This window comes from Sphaeramia orbicularis, chromosome 18, assembly GCF_902148855.1.
Source record: "Sphaeramia orbicularis chromosome 18, fSphaOr1.1, whole genome shotgun sequence".
Taxonomy (NCBI): Eukaryota; Metazoa; Chordata; class Actinopteri; order Kurtiformes; family Apogonidae; genus Sphaeramia; species Sphaeramia orbicularis.
The window spans coordinates 42,060,111-42,086,526 of record NC_043974.1 but is presented as its reverse complement, the minus strand read 5'-3'; the positions used below and the strand labels follow the sequence as shown (position 1 = coordinate 42,086,526).

The window sequence follows — 26,416 nt, the reverse complement described above, 5'->3', positions numbered from 1 at the left end:
ATTGGTTTCTTTCTCAGTCACAACTAAAGGCTCCCACAGACTCTGATATCTGAGTGGTCTTAAAAGTTTGACAGTAACATGGGTCTAACAAACTTGGAGACAACACACATGCAGACTGTACAATAATAAAATCTACTGAATCTCAAGCCAAGGTACAAGTCAAAGTTTAAGAATTAAATGTCACCAGCGTAGGTTTCTTTCATGTTGATGTAGTTGTAAACAGTTAGGCTAAGCTAATGTTGCTTTGGGCACACTGTACAATAGTAGAGTAGAATGAGGATCTGGTCTAGACTTTGGTAAAAGAAGGCAACCTGGGATGGTAATTTTACAAACAATACTTGAAGACAGTTTTAACTACTTAAACACACCTGTCTTGTTGGTCCATGGATCGCTTCATGGTATGTTCCGGTAGGTTGTGTAATAGATGAAGGTCATAGTAGCTCCATATTGTGAGATAGTCAAATTAAAGTTTGACATTGTCATCATTTTGTCTGTATTTAGTTACAAGGCTGGGACAACAGCTGTGTTTGAATTACTGTTCACTTTAATTTGCTCTTTCAGTGGTGGGAGGAACGGCAGAGGTTTAGCTGATCTGACCATGGAACATATAATAAACTATCAATATAAGATCTTGACTTTAGCTGAAAGGATAGATAAACATATTAGAAGAAAAATATTAAATTTATAGTGCTTTTTGAGATGCACTTTAAACCCAAAATGGCTAAATACATGCTCTGTTTCTGCACAGTTCAGTTGTAATTGAACAAACAATTACACAGCTTTTTACATTGTGTCCAGCTTTAATCCTGGGTGCCATCGCTGCAGCAGCAGAGACTGAGACTCATAGATATTGTAGTATTTGTGCTACAATAGCACAATGACTTTCAGACCAGAGTGTTACATTGTACACAAGACCGCTGGTATTATTAAGACATCTATGTGAAAATGTACAAAAAAATGACAAAGGAGTTGCCCAAGGGAGCAGTAAAATAGTAATCAGATCTGAATATCTGACAGGACATTATGAGTGACGGTTGACTTGGAAAGGACAAAAAGTTCCAAACTAAAAAAGAAGTTCCAAACTGTACATTAAATAAGAGGGAAAACAAGATATTTTTATAATTAATAATCTTGAAAATAATCTTATAATTTAATCATGCTTTTAGATGTAAAGCACTTTGGGCTTCTTATGTTGTTGTAAAGTGCTATATAGATGAACTTTGATTTGATCTGGTTTGAACAAGAGCATACCAAGTGTTATTTTGCTTTTAGAAAATGTACCTGGAAATGCTAAAGTTTTTAGTTTCATCGAGCTGATGAAGACTCTTCGCTCCTTTCTAATCCCACTTAAGACATGTAATTCCTCTGATAAATACAAAGTGAGTGTAATGACAGTCCAGTTCAGCTCTACACACTTTGAATGTCTCTCTCTCTCTCTCTCTCTCTCTCTCTCTCTCTCTCTCTCTCTCTCTAAAGTTAGCCTGTGTGGCTAAAGGCATCTCAGCTATCTATGTGTGTGTGTGTGTTGAGTATTTTTAGCCACATGTTGTTTGGATTCTGCTCTGGCGTTATTAGCCAACACCAAGAGTGGACCCGTCATTATTATTTCATGATTACTGTGTATGTTTGTGTGAATTTATTAGCATTAGTGCTGTTCAGCAGACACCTGAGTTAGCATCCAGAAGGTGAGACGTCTCCAACTGTGCCATCTGTTCTGACCAGTTGTTTTTCACACGGACTCTGATATGAAACTATGTGGAATTAGAGGTCTTATTGTGTTAAAATGTTTATTATTCCTTATATTTAGTCTTTCACTTTAGCTTGAGTTAGTTTTATTTGTGCAAAGTAGTTGTAGTTTTACTGAGTAGTTTTAGTAGTTGGAGTTTTTTTTTTTTGTAAGTGTTCATTTAATGTTTAGACTTAGAAGACAACCAGTAGTGGACTTAACATGCTAAGAAATTAGCAGTAGTTCCTAGACAGATGACTAATTGATAAAAGAAAGATAAAAGATATTGGAAAGATATTACCGCCTTCCTTAAAAAATTGCCAGTATACTATATGTATTACTTCTGACTGTGTTACAACTATTGAAACAAATGTCTAAGTAAAAGGAAGAAATACCTAGAGACTGCTATTTTTCCCAGAAGTCACTAATTTCAGGTCAGAATCATCATATTAACCCCTGACCACTGTAACAGAAAAAGTTCTACTGAGACTGTTACTGAGGAAATGAGGTTCCGAGAGTTTAAAGTTCTAGGAGTTTAGACTGAGATCAATTATTTGTCAGTTTAGTTTTACATGCAGACATGCAACACACACTGAAACTGATCCTCTGCATTTAACCCATCACTTGCTAAAACATGCTAGAACACATCACACACTGTAGAATAGGAGCAGTGGGCTGCCGTGTCAGGTGTTAGGGGAGCAAATGAGGGTTAAGTGCCTTGCACAAGGGCATGTCAGCCAACAATTTCTCTGCCAGTCCAGGGAATCAAACTGTGACCCTTCGGTCACAAGCTGATTCTCCAACCTTCTCGGTCACAGGTGCCCCCAGACTGTACACAGTCTGAATGTTTCTAATTACAGGATTCCTACACAATTATGGAAAGTATGGAATTTCCCGGTCTGGAAAAGTATGGAAGATGGAAACAAATGTATGGACAAATATTCATGTTTCCAAGACTGTTACCACTGTTCTATTTTCTAAAACATGAAGTTATGAATATCTAAAAAAAAAAAAAAAGACATGGATCGATCGATCTGTTTTTTTTAAAGCGCTTGCTAGTGCAGCTAAAATGTTTGTGTGAGAGCACATACAGTAGGCTATGCATCCCAGAAAATATTTGGGCAGACTGACAAGTTGAATGCCCAGCCTTCTGCTCTTGTCCTCCTGCAACCCATTTTAAGGCCTGCCCAGGTGTCGTCAAGTTTCACTGCTGCTGGACAGGTGATGTCCACACACTGTTCAAGCTATTCAACATGCCCTGTATGATCACTGGCAGAACTCATAATGTGCAGATGTAAATTCCCTGACGACTGGCTCATAAATCCCAAATATAAAGACCGGTTGGCTGGTTGTAATTTTTTTACCAAGACATCTTGAAATTAGGGTCTGGAAAATGTATGGAATTTAGAAATGTCAAATGTGCAGGAACCCTGTAATTACACTGCAGCTCTGTAAACTACAGTACCCATGAGCCTCAGCTGCTGTTGCCATGGAGAAAACACCTCAGACTGTTTCTCTGAAGTACATTCTGTAGCATCAGCTTAGTGTTTTTCAGCTGTTGTAACTTCTGTAGAAATATGAGTATGTGAAGCTGGTCAGTTTTTCTGAAATTCATCTTAGAAGCTGTGGTGAAGTTGAGTTGCATGTAATTTATGAAATATTTGTGCTGAGCCATGGCAATTAGTTCCTTAGGTGTTGGCAATGTGTGTTTTTATTTCTGACTGAGCCTGAAGGCAGCACCCACTCATTGTAATGAAGGAAGCGTTCATCTGTCAGTGCGAGTCAAACAGTCCAAGTGAAATGTTCTTTACAAAGTGGGCGTCGAGTCGAACCGATGGCTATCTTTAGCTGTGTGTGTGTGACGTTGTGTACATTACCATATGGTGTGTGTGCGTGGTATGAAGACCATTCATTATCGCATTCCTCCACTGAGGCCTCCACATGTGAACTAAGCCCCTGTGGGAGTTAATCCACATAACTATGATCAGATCAGACGTGTTCACTCCTCATCAATAACAATACAGTAAGAGATAGTGATATATGCAGAGGTGTCAAAATTCCACACATTGTTTTACTCGGTAGAAGCACAGATGTGTGAAAACAGACTGTGGTAAAAGTGGAAGTACTGATTGGACTTTTTTACCACAGCAGAAGTGAAAAAGTCCAGATTTTTAAATGTCCTCAAAGTATATCAGTGTCAGTGTGCCTTTAAAGGATATTTCTAGCATCTGTGTGAGTGAAAATAACCTGAAGATCACGTCATATTAACATAATATGAATATTAATAAACTGCTCAAAATTTAACATCTGATCAAAAACAATAGTCTGTAAATAATGAACGTTTACTTCACTCCAGTGAGTAAATCAGTCGTCAGAGTTAGCAACAGAACTTAAAATGTTATGATGCTGTTTGTCCTACATCTACTCTTATTGCATGTGTTGCTTCTATTTCATCTTGTCATGTCAGACATTTTGTCATTTTGTCATTGTTTTCATTGTCTCGCAGCTTCTACCTTGTTTTTGTCTGCTGTCTCGTATCATTTTTTTATGTCTTATATAATTTGCGTCTCGCAGTGTCTATTACATTGTTTTCTCCTGATCGTTTCTGGGCGAAGTCAAGGGAATGTTAACATCTTGTCAGAAAAATTAAATCACAATAATCTACACCAAACTTACATTTTTGGGTATGTAATTACTTAAATTTTCAGGAAAATGTATTTTGAAATGAGAAAAAAATTGAAAAAAGAATTTGAGGAGTTTTAGGAATGTGAATGTTTGGAAAGTGACAAAGTTTTGTGCCATCATTCTGGGTTTATTTTATAAACTCTCATAAATAAACTAAATTTATTCCAAATACATTGATATTTGACTGTTATGTTATTTATGTCATATTCTAAACATACAGTGTTTAAAATTAATAAATGCAAAATACAATATAAATACAATGCAAAATGAATCTATGCAAAATACGTTTGAATATAATGTTATAATGTTATTGAAAAACTTTGTAATTTTTGCAAAAAAATAGATGTTAATTTTTTGTCCATCCGTGACACAGTAGTTTTTGATATTTTTCATTTAAAAATATTTGAAACTAAATTTTGCCCTTTGAGTTTGTTTAAGATGGCATTTAGACCTGTCCAATTATGTGTAATAAACTTGTCTGGTTCAAAAGTTATGAATCAAAAAGTAGTGGGCTGTCCATCTGTGACGCTCTTGACCTCACCCTTGTCTTATATCTTACATTATTGTCTTGTTAGTCTCTTCCATCATGTTCTTTATCTTATGTCTTGTTTCCAGCTTTTTACATCTTTTATGTTCATTTGTTGTTGTGTCTTTAACAGTGTATTGTCTTGTTACATTTTTTGTGTCGTTTTTGTCTCACACCTTTAATGTCACTATTGTCTTGTCTGGTTTTTATGTCTTTATGTTGTAATTGTCTTTGTGTGTCTTTCACATTGTTTTTGTCTTGCTGCGTCATCACTGCCTTATGTCTATAGTGTCACTATTGGCTCGTAAAGTCTCTTGTATTGTGTTCCTGCTCTTACATCATTTGTCATTTTTGTCTCTTTTTTTTCTATCTTGTTCATGTGTTTATTTTGCAACATTGCTGGCACGTTATGTTTTTTATGTCTTTCACCATGTGAGGTTACTTTTGTGTTGATCTGCAGGAGTTTGTTACCTCCGCCAGGAGGTATTATGATCACTTTTCTTTGTGTGTTTGCGTGTTTGTTTGTTTGTTTGCGTGTTTGTTTGTTAGCAAGATGACTCAAAAAGTTATGGACGGATTTTCATTAAATTTTCAGGAAATGTTGATACTGGCACAAGGAAGAAATTATTAAATTTTGGTGGTGATCAGGGGGGCAGATCTGTCCTGGCGGAGGTCTGCGCTCTCCGAGTGCTTTTCTTGTTAATGTAATGTTTTGCTGAAACTGGGAAGTCTTGAAAAGTGAAATGAATTCAGATGATGAGTTTGCTGCAGCGTTATCTAATGCACAGTAATCCTGGTTTTACACTTTGCTGAAAGAGATCTTTGTTATTATGAGAAGTGTAAATATGTTTTCAGTACTTCATGTAACCGGAAGTTTAGGCTGTGGGTGTGGGCTGCCACAGTTTAAGTAATTACAAAAATGGAAAGCCTCATTACTAACAGTAGGGTCTGTATGAAACCTTTAAATCCGAGTTAATCATATTCTACATGGCAGACTCCTGTAGATGTAGGGGTGTGCTCACTGTAGCGGCCATTGTAAAGACAGTCAAAGTGAAAATGCAGATAAAAACATCTGGATGGAAACTCGACTAGTGTGCTGTGCAGATTTGTGGTTGTGTGTGCGTGGAGCTGAGATAACTGTTACTGCTGGTTTGGACTGAACTTTCCTCACGTGTTTTTTTTTTTTTTTTTTTTTTTAAACCAAGCCTTTTTTCTTTGAACGTGAACCTGGTCTGCGTCTGTGAGTCTGTTTAAACAGCTGGTTAGTTTAGCTAACGGTAGCGTCAGGACCAGCCGGGCCTGTTCAACCAGACACACTGTACAGCACTCCATCTGTCTGTCTGTGTGTGTCTGTGTGTGTGTGTCTGTATATGTGTGTGTGGCATGCCTGTGCTGTGATGTCAGCCTTTCTGCCCGTGCTCTGTGGTATGTAGGCTGGTTGTTCACCTAGACAGACAGACAGACAGACAGACAGACACACACACACACACACACACACACACACACACACACACACACACACACACACACACACACACACAAAATAAGATTAGAGTCCAGTATCTGTGTCCTCCATCTTGTTTCTGTTTGCTGTGTTCCTATGTTGACAGAGCAAACACAACCAGCAGTGGTATGTATTTAAGTACTGTCACTGTACTAAAGTACACATTTGATGTACATGGACTTCTTACTTCCACCACATCTCGGAGGCAGATATTGTACTTTGTACTCCAGTGTATTTGTCTAACATCTTTCGCTCCTTTACGTATAAAGATTTTTTGCATAAAAATAATTAAAATACAAGTTACCACTATATACCACTGTTATTTTTCATGTTAAAACATGTCATGATTCCACCTTCTCAGATATGAAGATGAGCTGTGTCTTCTTCTTCTTCTTTCTCTCCTCCTCCTCCTCCTTCAACATCTGCCACTTCTTCACTTACCTTCTTTTTCTACTTCTCCCTCTTCCTCCTGTCTTCCATCTCCTTTTTCTATTTCTCCACCACCTACTCCTTTTTCTACTCCCCTTCCTTCTTTCCAGTTCTCCACTTCCACCTCCTCCTTTTCCCTCTAATTCTTCTCTTCTAGTTTCTTATTGTTCTTCCCCCCAGCTCCTTCTACTTTTCCTCCTACTTCCACTTCCCCATTTCCTCCACCTCCTCCCTCTTCCTCATCTTCTTCACCTCCTCTTCCTTATTCTACTAGTCCTTCTTCATCAGTGTCTGTGATATTAGTGTCTGCGCTTATTTCAAGGCCTTATTTGTGTACAGATAAGAGCTCACACAGCAATCAAGGACAGTCGGGGTGTGAGAGATCTGTCAACCGTACAAAGGAAGACACCTTTATACCCCAAAGTTACTCTATCAGATGCATTAGACACATGACTGTGATAACAGCTTAGAAACAGGATGACATTTAGCATAGAGGATGACGTTTTGATAACAGTGACATCTTAAGGCAAGAATATTGACATTTTGAGACAAAGAGCAGTCACATGACATGACATACAAAGACGATAACAGACTAGGACAGTTACGTCAGTGTGTCCTACAGCTCCTTTTAAACTCAAATACAGTTAATGTCCCTGTACTCAGTCACACATTTTTCTTTGACTACTTTGATTTTTCAGACTTTACCTATATATTTACATACTCTACAGAGGTAAAGTTTCAATACAGAACGTGTATTTAATTTTTCTCACAGTGTGATACTAGTATTTTTTTTATTAAACTAACTAAATTCTACTTCTAACCCAACACTGTCGGATGCCATTGACCTGTGTGCAAACAGTCCTAACTAAGCGCTCTTCTGAGCTGCAGGCCTGAACATGAATCTGCTGAGAGTTTGAGAACATCGTCTGTTTCATCTGCTCCTTAAAATGACACAAGGTGACATGGAATGTTTAAAGAGCAGCCCAGGGCTTTTCCCCAGTCAATCCTGTGTGCCTCCACCTTCTGTTACAGTTAAAGCTAAAAGGGAAAAACAATTCTGTAGTAAAAATTAAGCTGTAAAACAAACCAAAAAGCACTTAGCACTACAGGTAAAATCAGCTATATTTTCATTTTCCTCCATGGTTTATACCCAGATTGTTAAAACACTGTCCAAATGTAATGTATGAAGACACATGGTTTTCTACATTTGATGTCATGCATGCATTGTTTCATCCTACCTTTATTAGCTTCTATAACTTGTCTCTTTATTCATGATGCCTGCAATAAGCTACCAATGAAGCTAAATACAAACTTGACTGATTGACCTACTATGGCAGAGATGTTGTTTCTTTAAATGCAAAGAACCAAAGTTGCTGCTAATGCACATATTTTGTTACCTGCTAACGTGGAGATGAATAGAAAAGCAGATGAGATCAAAGATGAGCCAAGAATGTCAGAGGATCAGATGACTGAGATAGCATCTGGACGATGAAGCGACATGTAATTATCCTTTCGAGAAACTGATGATTATCTGACAGGCAGCACATAAACCACACCTGAGGATCGCATCACACTGCACTGCTGCATTTGTGTAGCTTTGCATGAACATCCTGGGAGTGCCCACTCTGTTTTGTCACTCAGTCAAAGGAAGTAAACATATTATCACAAACTGGGAACCAAAAAATACTTAAAACTCAGTTGATCACATTCAGAACAAACTAATGAGTCATACAGTTTCTAATGCCAGTGTGAGTTATGTACAGTAGAACTTTTCATACGATTACAACAAAACAATTAAAGGCTGAAATAAATAAATATACAATTACAACAAAACAATTAAAGGCTGAAATAAATAAAACTAAATAAATATGATTCAAGTCAATAGAAGAAATGGAAATATATTTAAAAAATCAATAAATAAACATCAATTTCGTTTTCAAAAAACAACAAAAAACTATAAATAAGGAAAATTTAATACGTGCAATTTAGTAAAGTAAACGATGATGAAAATCAATAAAATAAAAATTATACAGTAAAGGAACTAAAAAAGTTAAAGTCAGTAACAAATAAGATACAGTTCAATAAAGTCAAAAAAAATATTTAAAGATCATTAATAAAATATATACAATAATTGAGTGAAATACATGAGGTAAAATTAAGTGCAAAAACTGTGCTAAAAACTGAGCTTGAAGCAAAATAGAACCTTTAATAATATAAAAAACACAAACATCAGGAGTAAAAAATTATTGAACTGGGACTAAAATGCTAAATTTCTATGAACTATAAAGCCAAACTAAATTAAAAGCCAGACTATAAAGAAAGCTCTTTCATGTCCTTTTAAAAAATATTACCAGAGCTCAGTTTTTCAATGTTGAAACAATCTCCAGATTTTACCAAATAGTTCAATAAAAACAGACCATTACTGTCCTTTAAATCACTTTTTCCACTGTGCTTTGAGCTTTGAGACAGATAACTAACAGTTTGAATGTGGAGCCGAACTGACATCATCAGGACGGTGATTAGCTTTGGTCTGAAAATGATCACTGCTATGACACAGTCCTTTTCCCACTCGCCCCCATGTTTCGATATATTCTGTGTTCTTATCTTTACTTCAAACAGTGACCCCGCCATCTCCTCCTTGTCTGTTGATTCACTGATCCGGTCTGAGTGGGTCAATGGTGTATTTAATTAAATCCAATTAAATTTATGTTCTTTGTGACCACACATACAAAGAGGAAAATAGTTTTCTTTGACCAACCCCTGGTGAAGTTACGCAAATGTCCTAACATACATGGTTGTGGTGTGAGCAGGATGACTGTAGTAGTGTGGATCATTACTTGATTTGTAACACCAGACTTGGACCATAAAATCCCCACATTTTAGACCCATTCCATCAGCTGTAAGATCTATTTTAAATAGCTGTGATGAGGTGTCATGTACAAACCAAGCAGATCAGGAATAGACACTTGAGATTAAGTTTGATTTAATGCATGACCATTTTCAACAGTTTACCACTTTTTTTGCCCAAAAATTACTTAATGCAGTCTATTTATTTCTCATTTTATCATATTCTTAAATAAGCACATCGAAACATGAGTCTAGAGTTGTTGAGATTTTTAATCTTCCATTCATAGTTTCTTAAAAAGCTTCTTGTGAACATACTGCAGCTCTTCTTTGCTGCTTGATGTTCTCACTTGCAAAGAAGCAGCAGCTCAGTAAATATGATTGTGCAGCAATAAATAACTGACCACTTAATTAATTGTTGTCACACAGAAACATGTAATCCACTCCAACAAACTTTGAAGGGCTCATATTTTGCTAAACCCACTTTTATTAGTCTTTGGGTCATTTATTTGTGTATTTGGACCCTAATAGTTTGTAACGTTTGAATTTGAACCCTCCAGGTGCTGCAAAGCTATCTTTATATTTATTCCGGCAAAAACCGAGTGGATTTCTACAACCTGTTTTAATTCTTTCTTAATTCGTTACATTTTATAACTAGTTACATCACGACATTTGCTCATAAAAGGTCAAGACTTCCGACAAACATTTATCCAAGTATGCCATAATTGTTTGTCAGCAGCAGCGGTTGTAGTCCATACTGAAAATATGTTCAAACTTTGAGCTGATCACCTAAAATGTTCAGTTGTTGGTTGTATGAATGAACTCCAGTGGCTGAACAGGACAGAGCAGCATGGTCAACAACCTGAAGGGGGTGGGGTCATGTGTATTTAAAGGGCCAGCACTCAAAACGACCTTTTTCGTGTCATTACTCAAAAATAGGGATGAAGATGGACCTGTGGAGTTTAATTAATGACGAATTCAGATCCAAGCATAGCATTTACAGTTTATGTAGACCACAGGGAAATGTTTCAAAAAGCATAATTCCATTAAAAAAAAAAAAAAAAAAGAAAGAAAAACGTCACTCCTTAAAGCTGTAAACATGATGTTGGTCTGCACTATGTTTAGTCAGTAGTTCTGTACAATTGATTACAATATTGAAATACCCTGGTTCTGCTTTCATGTACTTATATTTTTCACATCATCCCACAAAGCTAACCAGTTCAAATAAATTCAGATTACTGTTGCATTTAATGTTCTTTGTCTTTTTCATATTTAAATTGCACCTAAACAGTTTGCCTGTATTTAAGCAAGCAGTGATGGTGAACGTTTTTGAAGTGCTTTATGTAGGATAGCCACAAAGTATAGACGGACAGGAAGGGCAGGAGAGAGAGAGGGAGGATAAAATGCAGGAAATGACTGAGTCTGGAATCGGACCCAGATTTCTGACATATTGCCTTTGTTATGCACCAGTGACCACATGCAATGCACTCATTGTGTATGGTCAGAAATGTCCACATGTAATGAAACCAACAAGCTTTTACTGTGTAATCTCTAGTGTTTGCAACATGTAAGTGTTTTTAACAATAAAAGGTCTTTATAGGATGTGCTATCAGCGTTTTTGAAAACATTGCTGCCGCTGAAATAAGCCAAAACAACCTAAAACTCAGCTTAGAGAAAAGCTACAAACGACCTGAAAATGCCAAACCTTTTCATGAAATTTACTGTGAGAAGCAGATGACAAGCTAAGACATGAGCAAATTGTTACAGAGGGAAGCTAAAAACAAGCTTAAATACACTGAATTTTGCAACAATTGGATGCACTGATAGAATATGAGAAAATATCGCTGACTCATCAACGTTTTTAGTCAGAACTACAAACAAGACAATGCTCATCAAGATGCTGAGGTCTCTTTTTCTGTCTTGCCCTTTCATCTTGGCAGAATGTTACTATGTCTTCACTTGTTGTGTCCATGATTTCAAAGTAAAGCCCTCTGCGCAATTATGTAATTGCATCTTCATGAGATTTCCTAAAATCCTGAAGCTAAATAATCTTGCAATTTAGGGTCAGTTACAAAATACATGTAATGGAAACCCTGCAATTGTCTCGGCCACCAAGTCAAAAAGTTAGAAAAGCAGCCGATGACCCCTGACAGAAAGTATATAAACTCTAAGAACTAGTGACTGTAAACTGTGTGTGGTGGAATTTAAGTTATGTGTGTTTATTACAGGCTGTCTGCTTAATTACAGAGCAGAACCATAGACACACACTCAGTCTCGTTGTCTTTGTCAGGACTTTCATTGGCTTAATGTGTTTCCCAAAAATATCTCTAACTCTGCAAATCCAAGACTGGCCCCTAAACGATGGACACGCAGCTGCTGATAATGTACAGTTTAACATTGTGAAGTAAGAAGAACAGGCTTATAGTGCACAGCAGCCTGAGGGAGGGGCGTTTGACATAAAGACACAATAGTGGAAGAAAAAGTAAAGTTTAGAAAACCCAAACAAAAAACAAAAGATGGAAGGAAATACAAGATGGGCGTTGTTACCATGGCAAGCAGGATGAAAGCTATAACAGTGGACAGGAATGTGAAGAGAAGAGTAGTCAGAGGGGAAGAGGAAAGAATGAAGCGGAAGGAAAAGGTGAGGGAGAGTGAGTCCTGACCAGAAAAGAAGGGCAAAAGATAAAAGCAGAGGAGGGAAAAAAGAAAAAATGTTTTAAAAGGTAAAGAACAGAGAGATAACAAGTCATAAGAGTGGAAGAGAAGAGAGGATGAATAAAAAGGGGGAAGGCAGACGAGAGCAAAGCAGAAGAAAAAAAAAAGAATGTTGAAGAAGATAATGTGAGGGAAAAAAAGAGAGTCAAAAAGAGTAGGAAGGGAGAAAACATCACCAAACAGGGAAAGAAAAAAGGTACAGTGGAAAGAGGAAGAAAAAAAAAGAGCGGGAATGTTGGACAGAAAACTCATAAAAAAAAAGCAAGGAGGAGCGGTGGAAAAAGAGGAGGAGAAAAATGTTTGGTCAGGAAAGATGGGAGAAAAAGGGGGGGAGTTAAAGTGGAACAAATCGTATATAATAAACCTCTGAACCATAAAATATACACAATGAAAGAATGTTTAAGTGAATAAAAACAAAAAAATATCTGATTAAAAAGTGAGCAGCACAAGAGTAATCAGTTGTAAATATTTGAATTAATATAAAAATAATAAAATAAAAAAAAAACACTAAAAGTATGATTGATGAATTTATTGATAATTTACTAATATGATTTAATTAAATGTATATTATTATCAATGATTACATGTCATGTTAGTTTGTTATTCATGATGTTTGGATGATATGTTATGTTGACGTCTGTGTGTATTTCTGAGCGTGCTCTCTAATCACTTGTCCTTAGGTGGGGTGGGCAGAGCTGAGCTATGGCGGGGGCATCGGTGAAGGTGGCGGTCCGAGTGCGGCCGTTCAACTCCCGAGAGGTTGGACGCAGTGCCAAGTGTGTCATCCAAATGCAAGGAAACACCACGTGTAAGATGCTCAAAAACACACACACACAGAACAGTTAGCTTGTGGCTAACGGCCCTTATTACCAGTTGGGGGACATTAAAGGAAAAAAACGAAAAATGTTTTTATTTGTTAAGGAATAATCTTCTATAATAGTTTCATCACCGCTAAAACCAAAGATGATGATAATTTTATTTATTTATTTTTTTTTTTTTTAACTAGTGATGGACAGTAGTGTAATCAGATTTGGGGTGCACCTTGGGCACTGACACACACTTCCTACTGCCCTACAAGTTAATGTGACTGGCTGGAGCAATCCCAGAATGCCACTACCAGTCATGTGACCTTTTGACCTTGCTGCCATTTAAATACACAGGTTATTCATAGCCATGCTGTGCAGCAGCAGGACTGTTTTTAGTGTCACTCCTCCACAGATATTTATATTGTGAGCTTGTCAAAAATGCATTCATGCATCATGTGTTTCAAGGTGGGTATCTTTGGGGAGTTTTGCTCACATTTAGGCCTGGATGTTTACATACGTAGACTGAAACATCTCAAACACGCTTTCACACCTCCGGCTTCTGTTTTGGTCCAGATGTTAAACATGGCTGCAGGGATGTATTTCCATTCAGAACCATTATAGTACTTGGGCTAATCAAAAGTATTCATCAATGTATAAACTTGTAATGCTTCTTCCAAACAACCAAAAACAATCCATAAATTAAGCACCTTTTTGAAAAGGGTTTTAACTGTTTTTCAATGATTTTTTTTTTTTTTTTTTTTTTTTTTTTTATTGAATGTATATTATTTTTTCTGTTATGACATGTTTGTGCTCCATGCCATGCATTTGGTGATGAGCAAAATACAAAAAAATAAATAAATAAATAAATAAATTGAACAAAAATAACCTGTGATCTGTGATTGATCAATACGTCTTTTCAAAGCACAGAATTAATGACATTCTTCATGTCTACTGGCTGCTTTTATGAAATTGAACCCGATTACAGGGATTTGGTCCCATTCAGCCAGATAAAAATACATTATGTCATAACATGACAAAATTTCGAAAATTTTAGTTTCATTGTACGTTGTAAATAATGGTTTTGTTTTTATAACAATGGACAGTCTGAACCCAGTAAAAAGCTTCCCCACAATTTATAATGGATTAAAATGGATATTAATGGTTATTTCAAATATGAGACACACTTTTAGCAGCTCTAGCACCTGCATCTTGAATAAGATGTTCTATGTGGATAGCCTTGTTAGAAGACCACAACAGTGACATGAAGTAGGGATGAGTATTTCTAGGTCAACTTTTAACTTGAATGTCTTGAGTTTAGCTGTATTGGTGATTAAAAGGCTTATCTTGTATCTGTTTTTCTTGTGATTTTTAGACTCAGAACAAACTTAGCTGTAACACTGGTCTGACATGAAGACATCTATTTTTTGTTTTTTTACATAATGTACTGTGCTATTACATTTCAAGATAAAAGATTACAAGTCCTACACTTTGTCATAATCTTCATAATCTAATACATAATGTCGTTACAGATATTACAGAACCTTTATTACATACTGTGTTCAAACCTCATTAGGCATTTTATCAAATTATTACAACACAACAACAGTTAGAATAAAAATGTCATTTTTAATCATTTTTTCAAAATTCATTCAGGCTTGTCTACATACATTCGGCTGTATAATGTCTCATAACTCGGTGTGATAATCCTCCTCTCTGATCATCTTTCTGCAGGTATCTCCAACCCTAAACAACAGAACAAAGATGGAGCCAAGAACTTCACCTTTGACTATTCCTACTGGTCACACACAACGGTATTGTCACACAAAGACACACATGAAAACACTGTGTGAATGTCGACAGCCTGGTGTTAAGATGTTGTGTTTGTGTGCAGGCTGATGACCCCAGCTTTGCATCGCAGAAGCAGGTGTATAAAGACATTGGAGAAGAGATGCTGCTGCATGCCTTCGAAGGTAAACCTCCATCCTGACCGTGTGGATAATGTATCTGTGCTGAGGTGTAAAGTGTTTTTTGTGTTCTGACCAGAAAAAAAACTTTAAAGCCACTAATAACCTGTCTTTTATGCTGGATTGTGATGCCTTTTTTCTTTGTATTTCATGCCAAAATTCATAATCTGGGACCAAAATTCAGCCTTTAAACTTGATATTGACTGAAAATTCTAACATGATTACAGTTTCGGCTTAATCATCCTGTTCTAAGTATATATGCATTTCTTTATATTTTCCACTTGTTTACTCTAACAAGTAAACAAGTGGACATTAGGTTTGTTTACTTATGAAGTCAAGTACAATGAAATAAGTAACCCAATTTAGTCCTTATCAAATATTCTAAACAGCTTTCAGTATCAAACAAAAAATAAATATATTTAATGAATGGAAGTCCCTCTAACATGATATGAATTCATTTTTGTAGGATACAATGTATGTATTTTTGCATATGGTCAAACGGGAGCAGGAAAGAGCTACACCATGATGGGCAAACAGGAGCCAGGACAGGAAGGCATTATACCACAGGTGCAGTAGCTAAAGATTTGCTTTTTCACATGACTCTGTAATGTTTCACAACTGTCTGTGGTGAGTAATGATCTGTGTATTTTCAGCTGTGTGAAGACTTGTTTCAGCGAACGGGAGAAAACACAGACCCTGACCTCAACTACTCTGTGGAGGTACAGCTCACTTCAGTCCTTTTTATACAATGTATTTTATTCAGTACAAGAGCCAGCCAAAGATTCGCTGAATGCTGTCTACTCCACCTCTAGGTGTCTTACATGGAGATTTACTGCGAGCGAGTTCGGGATCTGTTGAACCCAAAGTCTCAGGGTACCCTGCGAGTTCGCGAGCATCCCATCCTTGGACCCTATGTGGAGGATCTTTCCAAACTGGCTGTGACAGGATTCATTGATATCAGAGACCTGATGGATGCAGGAAACAAAGCTCGGTCAGTCTAGTTTATGGGTCAGCGACCGTTACCGTCTAAAGAGACATTTTAGGACAGAAATGGGAAAACAAAATTGTCTTGAACCAAAACATATCCCCATATGTTGTACCTCAAAGTGGTGACTGTTTAAGAAGCTCTCAAGGATTAGTTTGTTTTAAGGTTGCACTGATCCGATATTAGGATCAGATATTGGCCCTGATATCAGTGTTTTAGCTGGATCGGGGATCTATAAAAGCAACTGATCCTTAAGACCGATCCTTCCCCTTTAAAGTTTCACAACACAAGCTATGTTATGCATGCTGAGAGTTGAGTGGAGTTGTTGCAAACACAGACAGACAACATGGAGCTAATTAAGGGGTCTGTGATTTGGAGGTATTTCAGCCTTACCACACCAATTTAACTTATCGGCAGTTTGTAATGCTTGTAAAATGAATGTTGCCACGGGTGGTGGTAGCACTGCCAAATACAACACGAACAAATTGAATTAAGCACCTGCAGAAGCATCACGCAAAGGAGCACAAAGAATTCCAGCAGCTCAGTGGATCAAAAGGAGCCGCCGCTGCTCCAGGTAGTACACAGCTAACAATGGTAGATGCTCGACAGAGACTAAATCAACGAAGATAACGTATCATTACTGGGTATCGACCGATACACAAGGCCCCAGCGTCGGCATCGGAACTGAAAAAGTCCGATCGGTGCATCCCTAGTTTGTATGGAATATGTTGAGAATAAATCAAAGTTTTGTTGCATTTTCAGAACTGCAAAGAAATTGCAGAACTACACTAAAGAAAATGGCAACACTTGTCGTTATTGTGTTGTGCAGCAAAAATTTACTGGCGTGTGAAGGCTTTCTTTGCAAAGGAAATACAGATGAATACAGTCAGTCAGAAAATAAAAAGTACTCTACTTTTACTGCTATTACTACTGCTTCTATTTTTTTTTTTTAATTCAGTTGGAGTATAGCTTATATTTTTCCAACTGCATAACATCAGAATGACTTTATGGCTCCAACAAAAATAGAAAAATGTATAAAAATACAATAAAAAAAAGGCTTAGTGTTGTTCATTTCCATATTTTTTTTTGACAAAGCCACATGGAGCCACTAGAAATGGCCCCAAGAGTCAAATGTGGCCCCAGAGCCACAGGTTGCCCACCGCTGGTCTAGTCAATCAGATCGAAGCAGGGAGAAAGAACTGAAGCTGAATATATATATTAAAATGTAATATCATGGTTGGCCAATTGATGCTGATTCCAGAGGTCCAGGCTGCCATAGACTCGCACTCAATTTCTTCTAGTGAACATGTGATCACAAGTGAATTCTCACAGTTGCTATTAGAACATTTAAGACATTTGTGTAGATTCTCAGTCATCCAGGTCATGGTAATCATTGAACGGTTAAATCGTTGGCACTCAACACACACAACAGGTCTCATGTGACCTCTCAAGGTATTTATATAGGGAGAGGATCAATACCCGGCTCAACGCCAGCAGTCTTTAGAACTGATGAAGCCCCCTTGATGAGAGGTGAAACATCTTCAAGCCAAGATCAAACTCCAGTTGCTTTTGATTTAACCATCCAAGAACATTTTTAAAGGTTTAGCTGTGTGTAAAATTAACTCAAATTAATTCCTGCTCCAGTTCAACTTTCAATTGCTCCATAGATATCCTTTTACTATTGGTAAACCTTTTTATCAATATATGGATTTTACAGATTGTACAGATTCAACAATCATATCTAACTTTATTTGTAAATTGTCCCCCGTAGGATTAATACAGCTTATTGTATTTAGATATTTTTTACCAGCTTCCATGATTGATTTTTTTCCATCTGTCTGTCTATTTATTACAGGACAGTTGCAGCTACAAACATGAATGAAACCTCATCCAGGTCACACGCCGTTTTCACCATTGTCTTCACACAGAAACGACGAGACCAGCTGACAGGCCTGGACACTGAGAAGGTGAGTAATGTAGACCTCACTGTCATTCTGGGGGCTCAGAAATCCAACTGTATTTAAAAGGTCAAGTATTCTTCCAGTTTTTATCAGGTCCCCTTTTTCCAAATTAAGTTTTTTGAGTTTAAAGATGAAAACCTGCTCAAAATTTTCTAACTTACATCTTCGACAAATGTCAAGCAAACACACAAGACTGAATGTCTTATGTTATGCAGAAAACAGATTATGAGAGCTAGGACTGTTATGTAAATTAAAAGGTGGGAGACACACACATTTGGATCTCAGGATTTGTTAAGATTTAAGTCAGTTTTTTTACTGGGCTGATGGGAAAAACAGTGTCTTAGAACACTTTCCCATGTTCCCAGATTTATTAGTTTGATCTGAACCAGTTTGAGAATATAAAACCCTCCCAAGACCCCTGTACCAAAGGCTATTGCTGTCAGTGTACAAGAAAAGAAAAAACAAATGGAAGAGGTTGACAATGAGCCAAATTAACAGCATGCCAAAGTCTGATACGTGTCCATTCAAAATGCAAAACACACCTTCTAATTGGTTAGTACAATTAGTAGGAGTGTTTTGCATTTGGAAGTTTCAGGTTAGAAAATGATGACGAAAATGGAAACAATTTTGCAAGATAATGTTTTTACATAGGCTTGCCTCATTCACAGAAGACTCAATGCACATAAATGAAACAAAGTTTAATTTGGTTTTTGTTTTGTTTTTTCGTTTTTTAAATTTTAATTGTGACCTTGTGAACACTGACTGATCCTCCAGTGTCTTTCCAGATAAACAATGCTCTGCTGCGTTTATTATAGCCATGTATAAAATAGACTATAGCATCATGTACTAATATATTCATGGAATAGCACATAATTTTCAGTATCCTCTTCATGAATTTTCTGAAGTTCACTTCCAATTTTCGTGATATTTTATGTGTAATACAAGGAGTCGCAGCACATGTAGATGATGGTAGGATGTAGGAATAGTGTACAAAGTTTTGCAGTCCAAAACTGCAGTGCACCAAATGTATACACACTTTTTAGTGTGAAATTGCCTTAAATGTGTAAATTCTCATTATTGAACAAGAGTTGTGGAAAAAGAACTAATCTTTTAACTCAGTGGTGTAGGGAAATATTTAGTGTTTTGCCAGTGGAGAAGCTCTGGGCAAAGATTTCAGGATTTGTTGAGTTTCTGATAGACCAGAGCTGGATTAGGAGGGTCTGGGTTAACTGAACCATAGTAAGTGACTAGACAGCGTGTATTAATGCATCATTACTCTTTGTATTATTAGCTGAGACCCATGACCAGCACTGACTTGCTGTATGATGTATAACAGATGTAAAAAATAAATAAATAAAATGTGTTTCCTCAGGTCAGTAAGATCAGTCTGGTTGACTTGGCTGGAAGCGAGCGCGCCGATTCCTCTGGAGCGAAGGGCACCCGGCTCAAGGTCAGAGGTCACATGACATGATATATTGCTATAAATATTTAAATACTTAAGTAACAGAAATTGTAAAGAGGCATTGTATAGGACAGTTTTGAGTTGTTTAGACAGAAGCAAGTTTTGACAAATCTACAGGCACTGTTTACTGTCTGTCAGTCTGTTTATTTATCGGACATCTGCTGTACAGGAAGGAGCAAACATCAACAAGTCTCTCACCACGCTGGGGAAGGTGATATCAGCTCTGGCTGAAATGGTAAGTCAACACAAGAAAAACATGTTTTATTAATTATACTGCAACATTCCAGGTGTTCAAAAGAGGACATAATACAATTGTGTTTCACAGCAGAGCAATAAGAAGAGGAAAAGTGATTTTATACCTTACAGAGACTCTGTCCTCACCTGGCTACTGAAGGAAAATCTGGGTAAGTGCTGAAACCAAAGGGTCATTTCTCTGGAATTGTAATACAATATAGGACTGTGCAAAAACCTAAGGACACCAGTAACTTTGTGTTTTGTTTGTTTTTTAAAAAACCTGCATACATGTTTATTTCTTAGGCTCTTTATTAAGATAACATTTTTACACTGTATTAAAAGCACATAAACACAAAACCTAATGGCTTCTATGAGCATATTAAATCTGGACATAAATGTCAAACTACATGTAAAAATCTAGGTGTAGAGTGACTGTTTTTGACCTATTGTTATCCCTCAAAATCAGTCATTTCAGTTGAGAAACAGTAGCCACTAGCTGCCATCACAACCAAGTTCTGCAGATACTGATAGTTTACTAAACAAGTTTTTTCTCTAGTCTTTAGTGTGACCTTCATTCCCATGACAGTAGCCTAAACAAGACTCTTGACATGGATTGACTGAACCCTAGTATAAAATACCAGATGATGAGTGGAGTACTTAACATATACAGTTGCGGAAAAAATTATTAGACCACCCTTGTTCTCTTCAATTTTTTGTTCATTTTTAATGCCTGGTACAACTAAAGGTACATTTGTTTGGACAAATATAATGATAACAAAAATGGCTCATAGTAGTTTAATTTCAGAGCTGATATCTATCCATTTTCCATGGTTTTCTTGATAATAATCAAAATCACTTCAGTTCCTACATCAGTAGCTATGGCATCGTACTGCCAAAAACAGTGCTTTTAGGTATTCCATGTTTTCTTTTCTCTCTGTTTTAGTCACCTGTTACACACGGGAGTTAGTGCTTGATTGCATAACCATTGTTTTTGATGACTTTTGATGGTCTAATAATTTTTTCCACGACTGTATGCTGTCCAAATGAGTTTATGGTGTAACATATGGAAGAATGTGACACAATACTTAATACCTTGTTCTGTGGAAACCGTTTCTTTGTTAATGTTGTGTACATGGTTCCTAAGACACAGTACTGTATGCCACTGCTACATAACTGTACTATTAATATTTGATCTTTTTATATCAGAGCTAAATTCATGACGAAGAGGAACACCAAAGTGGCAGAAAGTAATCACTATAAATTAAGTGTGCATTTTATTTCAGGGGGAAACTCTCGAACAGCCATGATCGCTGCCCTTAGTCCTGCTGACATCAACTATGAAGAAACACTGAGCACTCTGAGGTCAGACACTGACGTTCACTGGAGTAAAATTCAGTAGGGTGGAACCAAAATATGAGTCATTTATGTCACTTTATCAAACTAAGCCTGATCTTTTAATGCAGACAAATTTACTTCAACATATGTTTCTTAAGTAAGGCTTTCAAGCAGATGTGATGTAAGGCTGCGATCTACCCGGTTTAATCTAATCTAATCCAGTCTCATATGGTTTACAGGTATGCTGACCGCGCCAAACAGATCCGCTGCAATGCAGTGATCAATGAAGATCCTAATGCTAAACTGATCCGAGAGCTGAAACACGAGGTAGAACGGCTGAGAAACTTGCTCTTCTCTCAGGGCCTTCAGGAGCTGCTCGACAACTCTGGTATTTACACATTTATGTACCACTGTGTGCATTTCTATGTAAATGCATATATTATATAAGTTTGACTGCTTCCTTTTACCAGTATTTTGAAATGAAAAATATGTTCTAGAATTAATTATCTTTCATTTTTCTAGCGGTGAAATAAAAGATTAATATAATAATTTTTAGAGTAATCAATATATACATATGTCCAATACATGGTCCTAATGGAAAAATATTTGCTACATTTTACATTAAGTTAATTGACAAACTGATCAACTCACAAGCTGAATGTTTTTTCAAAAGCTTTGAATATTTTAAGTTTCATAATGATTTCAACTTTTTGTAAATTTGGGAAGTTACTGCTGGCCTTCAAGCTAATGATAGCTACTGTTACTTTGATAGCTAACATTATCTGCTGTTAGCACCTTAGCTGATGTTGACCAAAGAACTTACATTGACAAGAACTGAAAGTTGAAAGGCATTACAGTGCCTTTAATGAAATAATTTGTACGCACTATTGTGGACTTTTGTGTGTTTGCTAACAATTTTATGTGTACTTCAGCTACACAATTGTATGAACTCTTAATAGAGATCAGGAGTGTTGAACTGAAATGAGTGTTGTGTATTTGTGTATATCTGGTGTGTGTTTAAATGAATTTGCTATGTATGGCATGTGAATGTACTGCCCATCCGTTTAAGGGGGGGGTATTTGCAGACAACAGCAACAGCTGGGTGAGTGTGTTTGTGTGAGTGTGTGTGCAGATATTTACAAGCCGTTTTTACATAACGAGCATTGCCAAGATTCCTGCCTGTTAGAAGTGAAACCTGACTCTTGTTTCTCCACTCACTGCCGGTAACAGCCAACAGCAGCACTGGGTCCACTGGTGTCACTGGGGTGTCCTCCTCCCCACAGCAGATCACAGCCAATGGGGTACCAACAAACAGTGGCTCCGCCTCTCCAGGTAACATCTGCATGTGTTTCAGAGTTTTAGACGGGTACTGAGGACATTCTTCCCCTTCGGCTAGTCCTCATTTTGACTGATGTCTTTCAGGGCCTTTTCATTACAGTATCCTCTTATATTTAACAAGTTTATTTATGAGTCGATTTAAACAAACACAAACTAAAAACACACCTTTTCAAAAAGTTTAACATGAACAATAGAATTTCTCCACATTTTTTATTATTATTTATTTTTATCAGCCATTTCACAAACAAACTGCTCTCATTATGGTCACTTTCTGACCAGCAGGTTCAGAGCCGACGTCTTCAGGTGACGTATCTGCTAACTCTGACCACATGCTCGAGGATGGAGAGGAAGGGGAGGAGCCTGTTTCCACAGAGACCATCAGTAAAGAGGAGGCAGCAGAGCGACTGATGGTACAATCACAGCCTGATTTCAATGACGAACATTCCCTCACAGAGCAGAAAGTGTTGATTTCGTGTTACCCCTTTTGTTTTTGTAGGAGACTGAGAAGATCATTGCAGAACTGAATGAGACATGGGAGGAGAAATTGAGGAAGACTGAATCTATTCGTTTGGAGAGGTAACATCAACAACAATGGGTTATACGGTTAAACTAGGACTTTCACTGGTCTTTCCGGACGAGGTTTTTATCCAACCGATTTCTCAAAGACTATTCCGCGATTCTTTTCAAATTTGACACATATTTTCTTTACCACCAGGAGAGGTGCAGTGCCAAGTTTAATGGCTAAATTTAAATTTTTTGATTTATTTATTTATTTATTTATTTATTTTTTGGTAAATTTTTGTCCAACCTATTTTGTCCAACAAAGTGCGATCAGATTGAAAGTTAAGACTTGGGCAGAATAATGTTTGTCTTGGTTTGACTGAACTACCCAAAAATGACAGTAATTTAGTTTAATGTAGTTTATAATTATATTTAATTTAAAATTCAAAGTTAATCCCTGCCTAGCCAGGGTATCAGTTAGCAGGAGGGGCAGTGTGTTGTGTGGCGGAGTGGGGGTATTGGTAAGTTCTGCTTACTTTTTCACATGTTTAATTTAGTTTTAGTGTGCACTCAGGAAAAAGATCTCTAGAATTATGATGCAGACATTCTTTAGTGCTGTATTTGAGTTTGTTCGTAATTTAATGAGGGGCAACATATCTCAAATTCACACGGTAGAAAAAGTATTAAAGCGCTTTATCAAAGCATTCTTGGTGTTCTGACTGTCAGCCTTCTATTTTACAATCACTGGTATTGGTTCTGTTATTGGTTCTTCCCAAAGCACTTATTTATCTGATATCTTTTTAATTTTTTTCAATGCATGTACATTTACTGATATCTTTCTCTGTTTTTGTCACTGTCTCGTGTTCAGAGAGGCCATTTTGGCAGAGATGGGCGTGTCCATTAAAGAAGATGGAGGAACGCTGGGCGTCTTCTCTCCTAAAGGAGTGAGTCTCATCCTCGTGTTAAGAGCCTGTGTCTCTGTTGTGATAGAATAGTGTCAAAATGTAGACACTAGCCTAAGATAGAGCTGGCTACTGAACCTCCATTCTCTTATGGCACCATCGATTTTTGAACATCATTAAAAATATGCTTCTTTACTGACCAGTAAAGCTCATCATCATCCATGTTTTCAGTATGTTTACTACTGGCTGCTCCTTGTCCCTCGTTACATTGTCTAAATTCATCCCTAAAAATTTTCATAATGAAGCAAAACTATAGTTAACTGTGACATAACACAAGATCTCTAATCTTGTGTTTTAGTCTGTTGTTTTGGTGAAGTATTGGTGTAAAACCAGGATTATTGCACAGGTGTTTCATTTTCATCAGCCTGACTTAAATTTAGAGAATGTAATAACAGGCTTAAAATGTATAATTTTTATTTGGTGAAGCTAGAAACATGCTAAAGACTCAAAAACAGCAGTATGTTATGGCATGCTTTTCCTTACCTTAATATCATTTTATTGAAGGTAACAGACTGTAACGTCAGTTAAAATTTGGAAACAGAAATAGATGTTACTTTTTGTACTCATCAACAAAGGAAAATGACAATTATGTATACCGCATTTGAAAAAACAATTATTTTACACATTTCGCTTAGGAGCATTTTAACGCTTTAGTATGACTATTTCCTCCAGTTTTGTAAATGTGGTGATCTCTGATGCTTCCATTGTCCTGAGTGGTGGCTCACCTGAAGTGGATCTGTGGATGTGAAGCCCCACTGAAAAAAAAAAAGCAAATATCAAACATTGTTATTACAGTCAGCTCAAACTTGCTGCAATAATTTATAGTTGAGTTAATTTCCTTTCAGACTTCTGATATTCACTTATGCCAGTTTTTTTGGAGTGATGTCATGTCAAAATCCAAATGATTTGTTAAGTTCAATACTGCTGCTTCAGTTTCTGTTTATGTGTGTGACCATGTGTGTGAATGTGCAGACACCTCACCTGGTCAACTTGAACGAAGACCCTCTGATGTCCGAGTGTCTGCTTTACTACATCAAAGAGGGATTCACCAGGTGAGAGCGATCCCTTTATATTCACTGGAGGATGCATCACTGAATGGGCACAATATTAAAACCTTTGTTTGTCTTCTATGCATCAGGGTTGGACAGCAGGATGTGGACATTAAACTGTCTGGTCACTTCATTAAAGAGATTCACTGTGTGTTTGTCAGTGAGGTCAACGAACAAGGAGAAGGTGAGACATCTGTCTGTCTGTCAGTGTTCGATGGTAAAAAGTAGACTACCCTCATGGCATCCAAAACCCAGAGTTAAAGCTCAGTGTGCTTTGATACAGGTCTCTGATCTTTTTATCCTGTATCCATGCAAAGTGTTCTCTCAGAATCTCTAATCACAATGATTTCAGTCAAGTTGAACAAATCCTGCCCATGGAAACGCAGCTAGTATTTATTTTACTTCATGATATTTTGAAGCATCTTTCATATTGACATACAGCAAATACTTAATAATTTGACATACTGCACAGCCATAAGTGCTACAGATCTGTGTAAGAACACACATATTACTTTAAATCAAACGTTTATGCATCAGATTAAAGGAACCTTTTCCTTTTACCACAGGTTATTACCACTTAATAGTGTATCTTTTTCCAATACTCCGTAGTAGTTTTATAAATATATTCAGGTCAAATGTGTCTACACTTAATATTGTTGCTTCATTGTTAGTTTTGCCTTTAAACCCTACACTCTACTTCATAATGACATTTTTAATCGTCTATATTGCTGCTTTTGTGAAAATAGCGCAACCGTCCTCAGCTGTAATGAGCGTGTTGAGATCACCGTCTGGTGGTCAAACTGCTGTTCAGTGATTCTCTTTCTCTCTGTGTGTTTCTAAAAGCTGCCAGGAAATCTATCAGGTATAGTTTTTGTGTAAGAATCAGTAATTACCACGGTAACACCACCTTCATATACCCACCCATGTTTCCTGTGCCTCCTCCCCATTTGTTGTCCTTCATGTCGAATATCCTCAGTTTTTTGTTTTTTTTTATTGTCCAGACGGTCTGTTCTTGAACTCGTACTGTTCTGCAGTGCTGCCACAAATTATTTCTGTACAAACAAAACAAGAGTCCGAAGGAATTCAGCAGGAATGAGACAGTGTTGTGTTTTTGATTTCCTTTTGATCATTTTTGGTGGCTACATCTCACTGTAAACACATAACAGGAGACATTTTACATCTTGTGAAGTGACATTCAGCACTGGCTTTTACCTGTACACCCTTTTCCTATTATCATTTTTGTTATTTATCGCAACTGTGCCAAAATAACAAAAAAAAGGTAAAAAAAATACAAAAAACAGTAGCACAATGGTTTAATGTAAGTAAGTCTCCACCAAAAACCTTAATTGGACATATTTAATATTCTGTTCCATTGAAAGAAAAGCTGAAA

At 37.0% G+C, this 26,416-nt stretch overlaps 2 protein-coding genes across 4 annotated transcripts in view; one reads left to right on the top strand and one right to left on the bottom strand.

Annotated features, from left to right (window-relative positions):
* The window catches only part of LOC115438644 (oocyte zinc finger protein XlCOF15-like), a 143,125-nt gene that overhangs the window by 89,561 nt on the left and 27,148 nt on the right, over positions 1–26,416 (bottom strand). The window lies entirely within an intron of this gene.
* The window catches only part of kif1ca (kinesin family member 1C, a), a 40,039-nt gene that overhangs the window by 1,768 nt on the left and 11,855 nt on the right, over positions 1–26,416 (top strand). The window contains exons 2-19 of one of the 3 annotated variants that reach the window (XM_030162335.1): positions 13,110–13,237; positions 14,967–15,046; positions 15,127–15,205; positions 15,666–15,766; positions 15,853–15,918; positions 16,012–16,190; positions 18,040–18,151; positions 19,518–19,595; positions 19,777–19,842; positions 19,936–20,011; positions 21,125–21,203; positions 21,416–21,564; positions 22,407–22,508; positions 22,794–22,924; positions 23,011–23,090; positions 23,884–23,959; positions 24,950–25,029; positions 25,116–25,210. In XM_030162335.1, coding sequence (XP_030018195.1) covers positions 13,132–13,237; positions 14,967–15,046; positions 15,127–15,205; positions 15,666–15,766; positions 15,853–15,918; positions 16,012–16,190; positions 18,040–18,151; positions 19,518–19,595; positions 19,777–19,842; positions 19,936–20,011; positions 21,125–21,203; positions 21,416–21,564; positions 22,407–22,508; positions 22,794–22,924; positions 23,011–23,090; positions 23,884–23,959; positions 24,950–25,029; positions 25,116–25,210 — 1,735 coding nt within the window. In that variant the 5' untranslated portion in view covers positions 13,110–13,131. Of the gene's footprint in view, positions 1–13,109; positions 13,238–14,966; positions 15,047–15,126; positions 15,206–15,665; positions 15,767–15,852; positions 15,919–16,011; positions 16,191–18,039; positions 18,152–19,517; positions 19,596–19,776; positions 19,843–19,932; positions 20,012–21,124; positions 21,204–21,415; positions 21,565–22,406; positions 22,509–22,793; positions 22,925–23,010; positions 23,091–23,883; positions 23,960–24,949; positions 25,030–25,115; positions 25,211–26,416 lie in introns of all 3 variants that reach the window. The other 2 variants (XM_030162334.1, XM_030162333.1) reach the window with 2 other exon arrangements.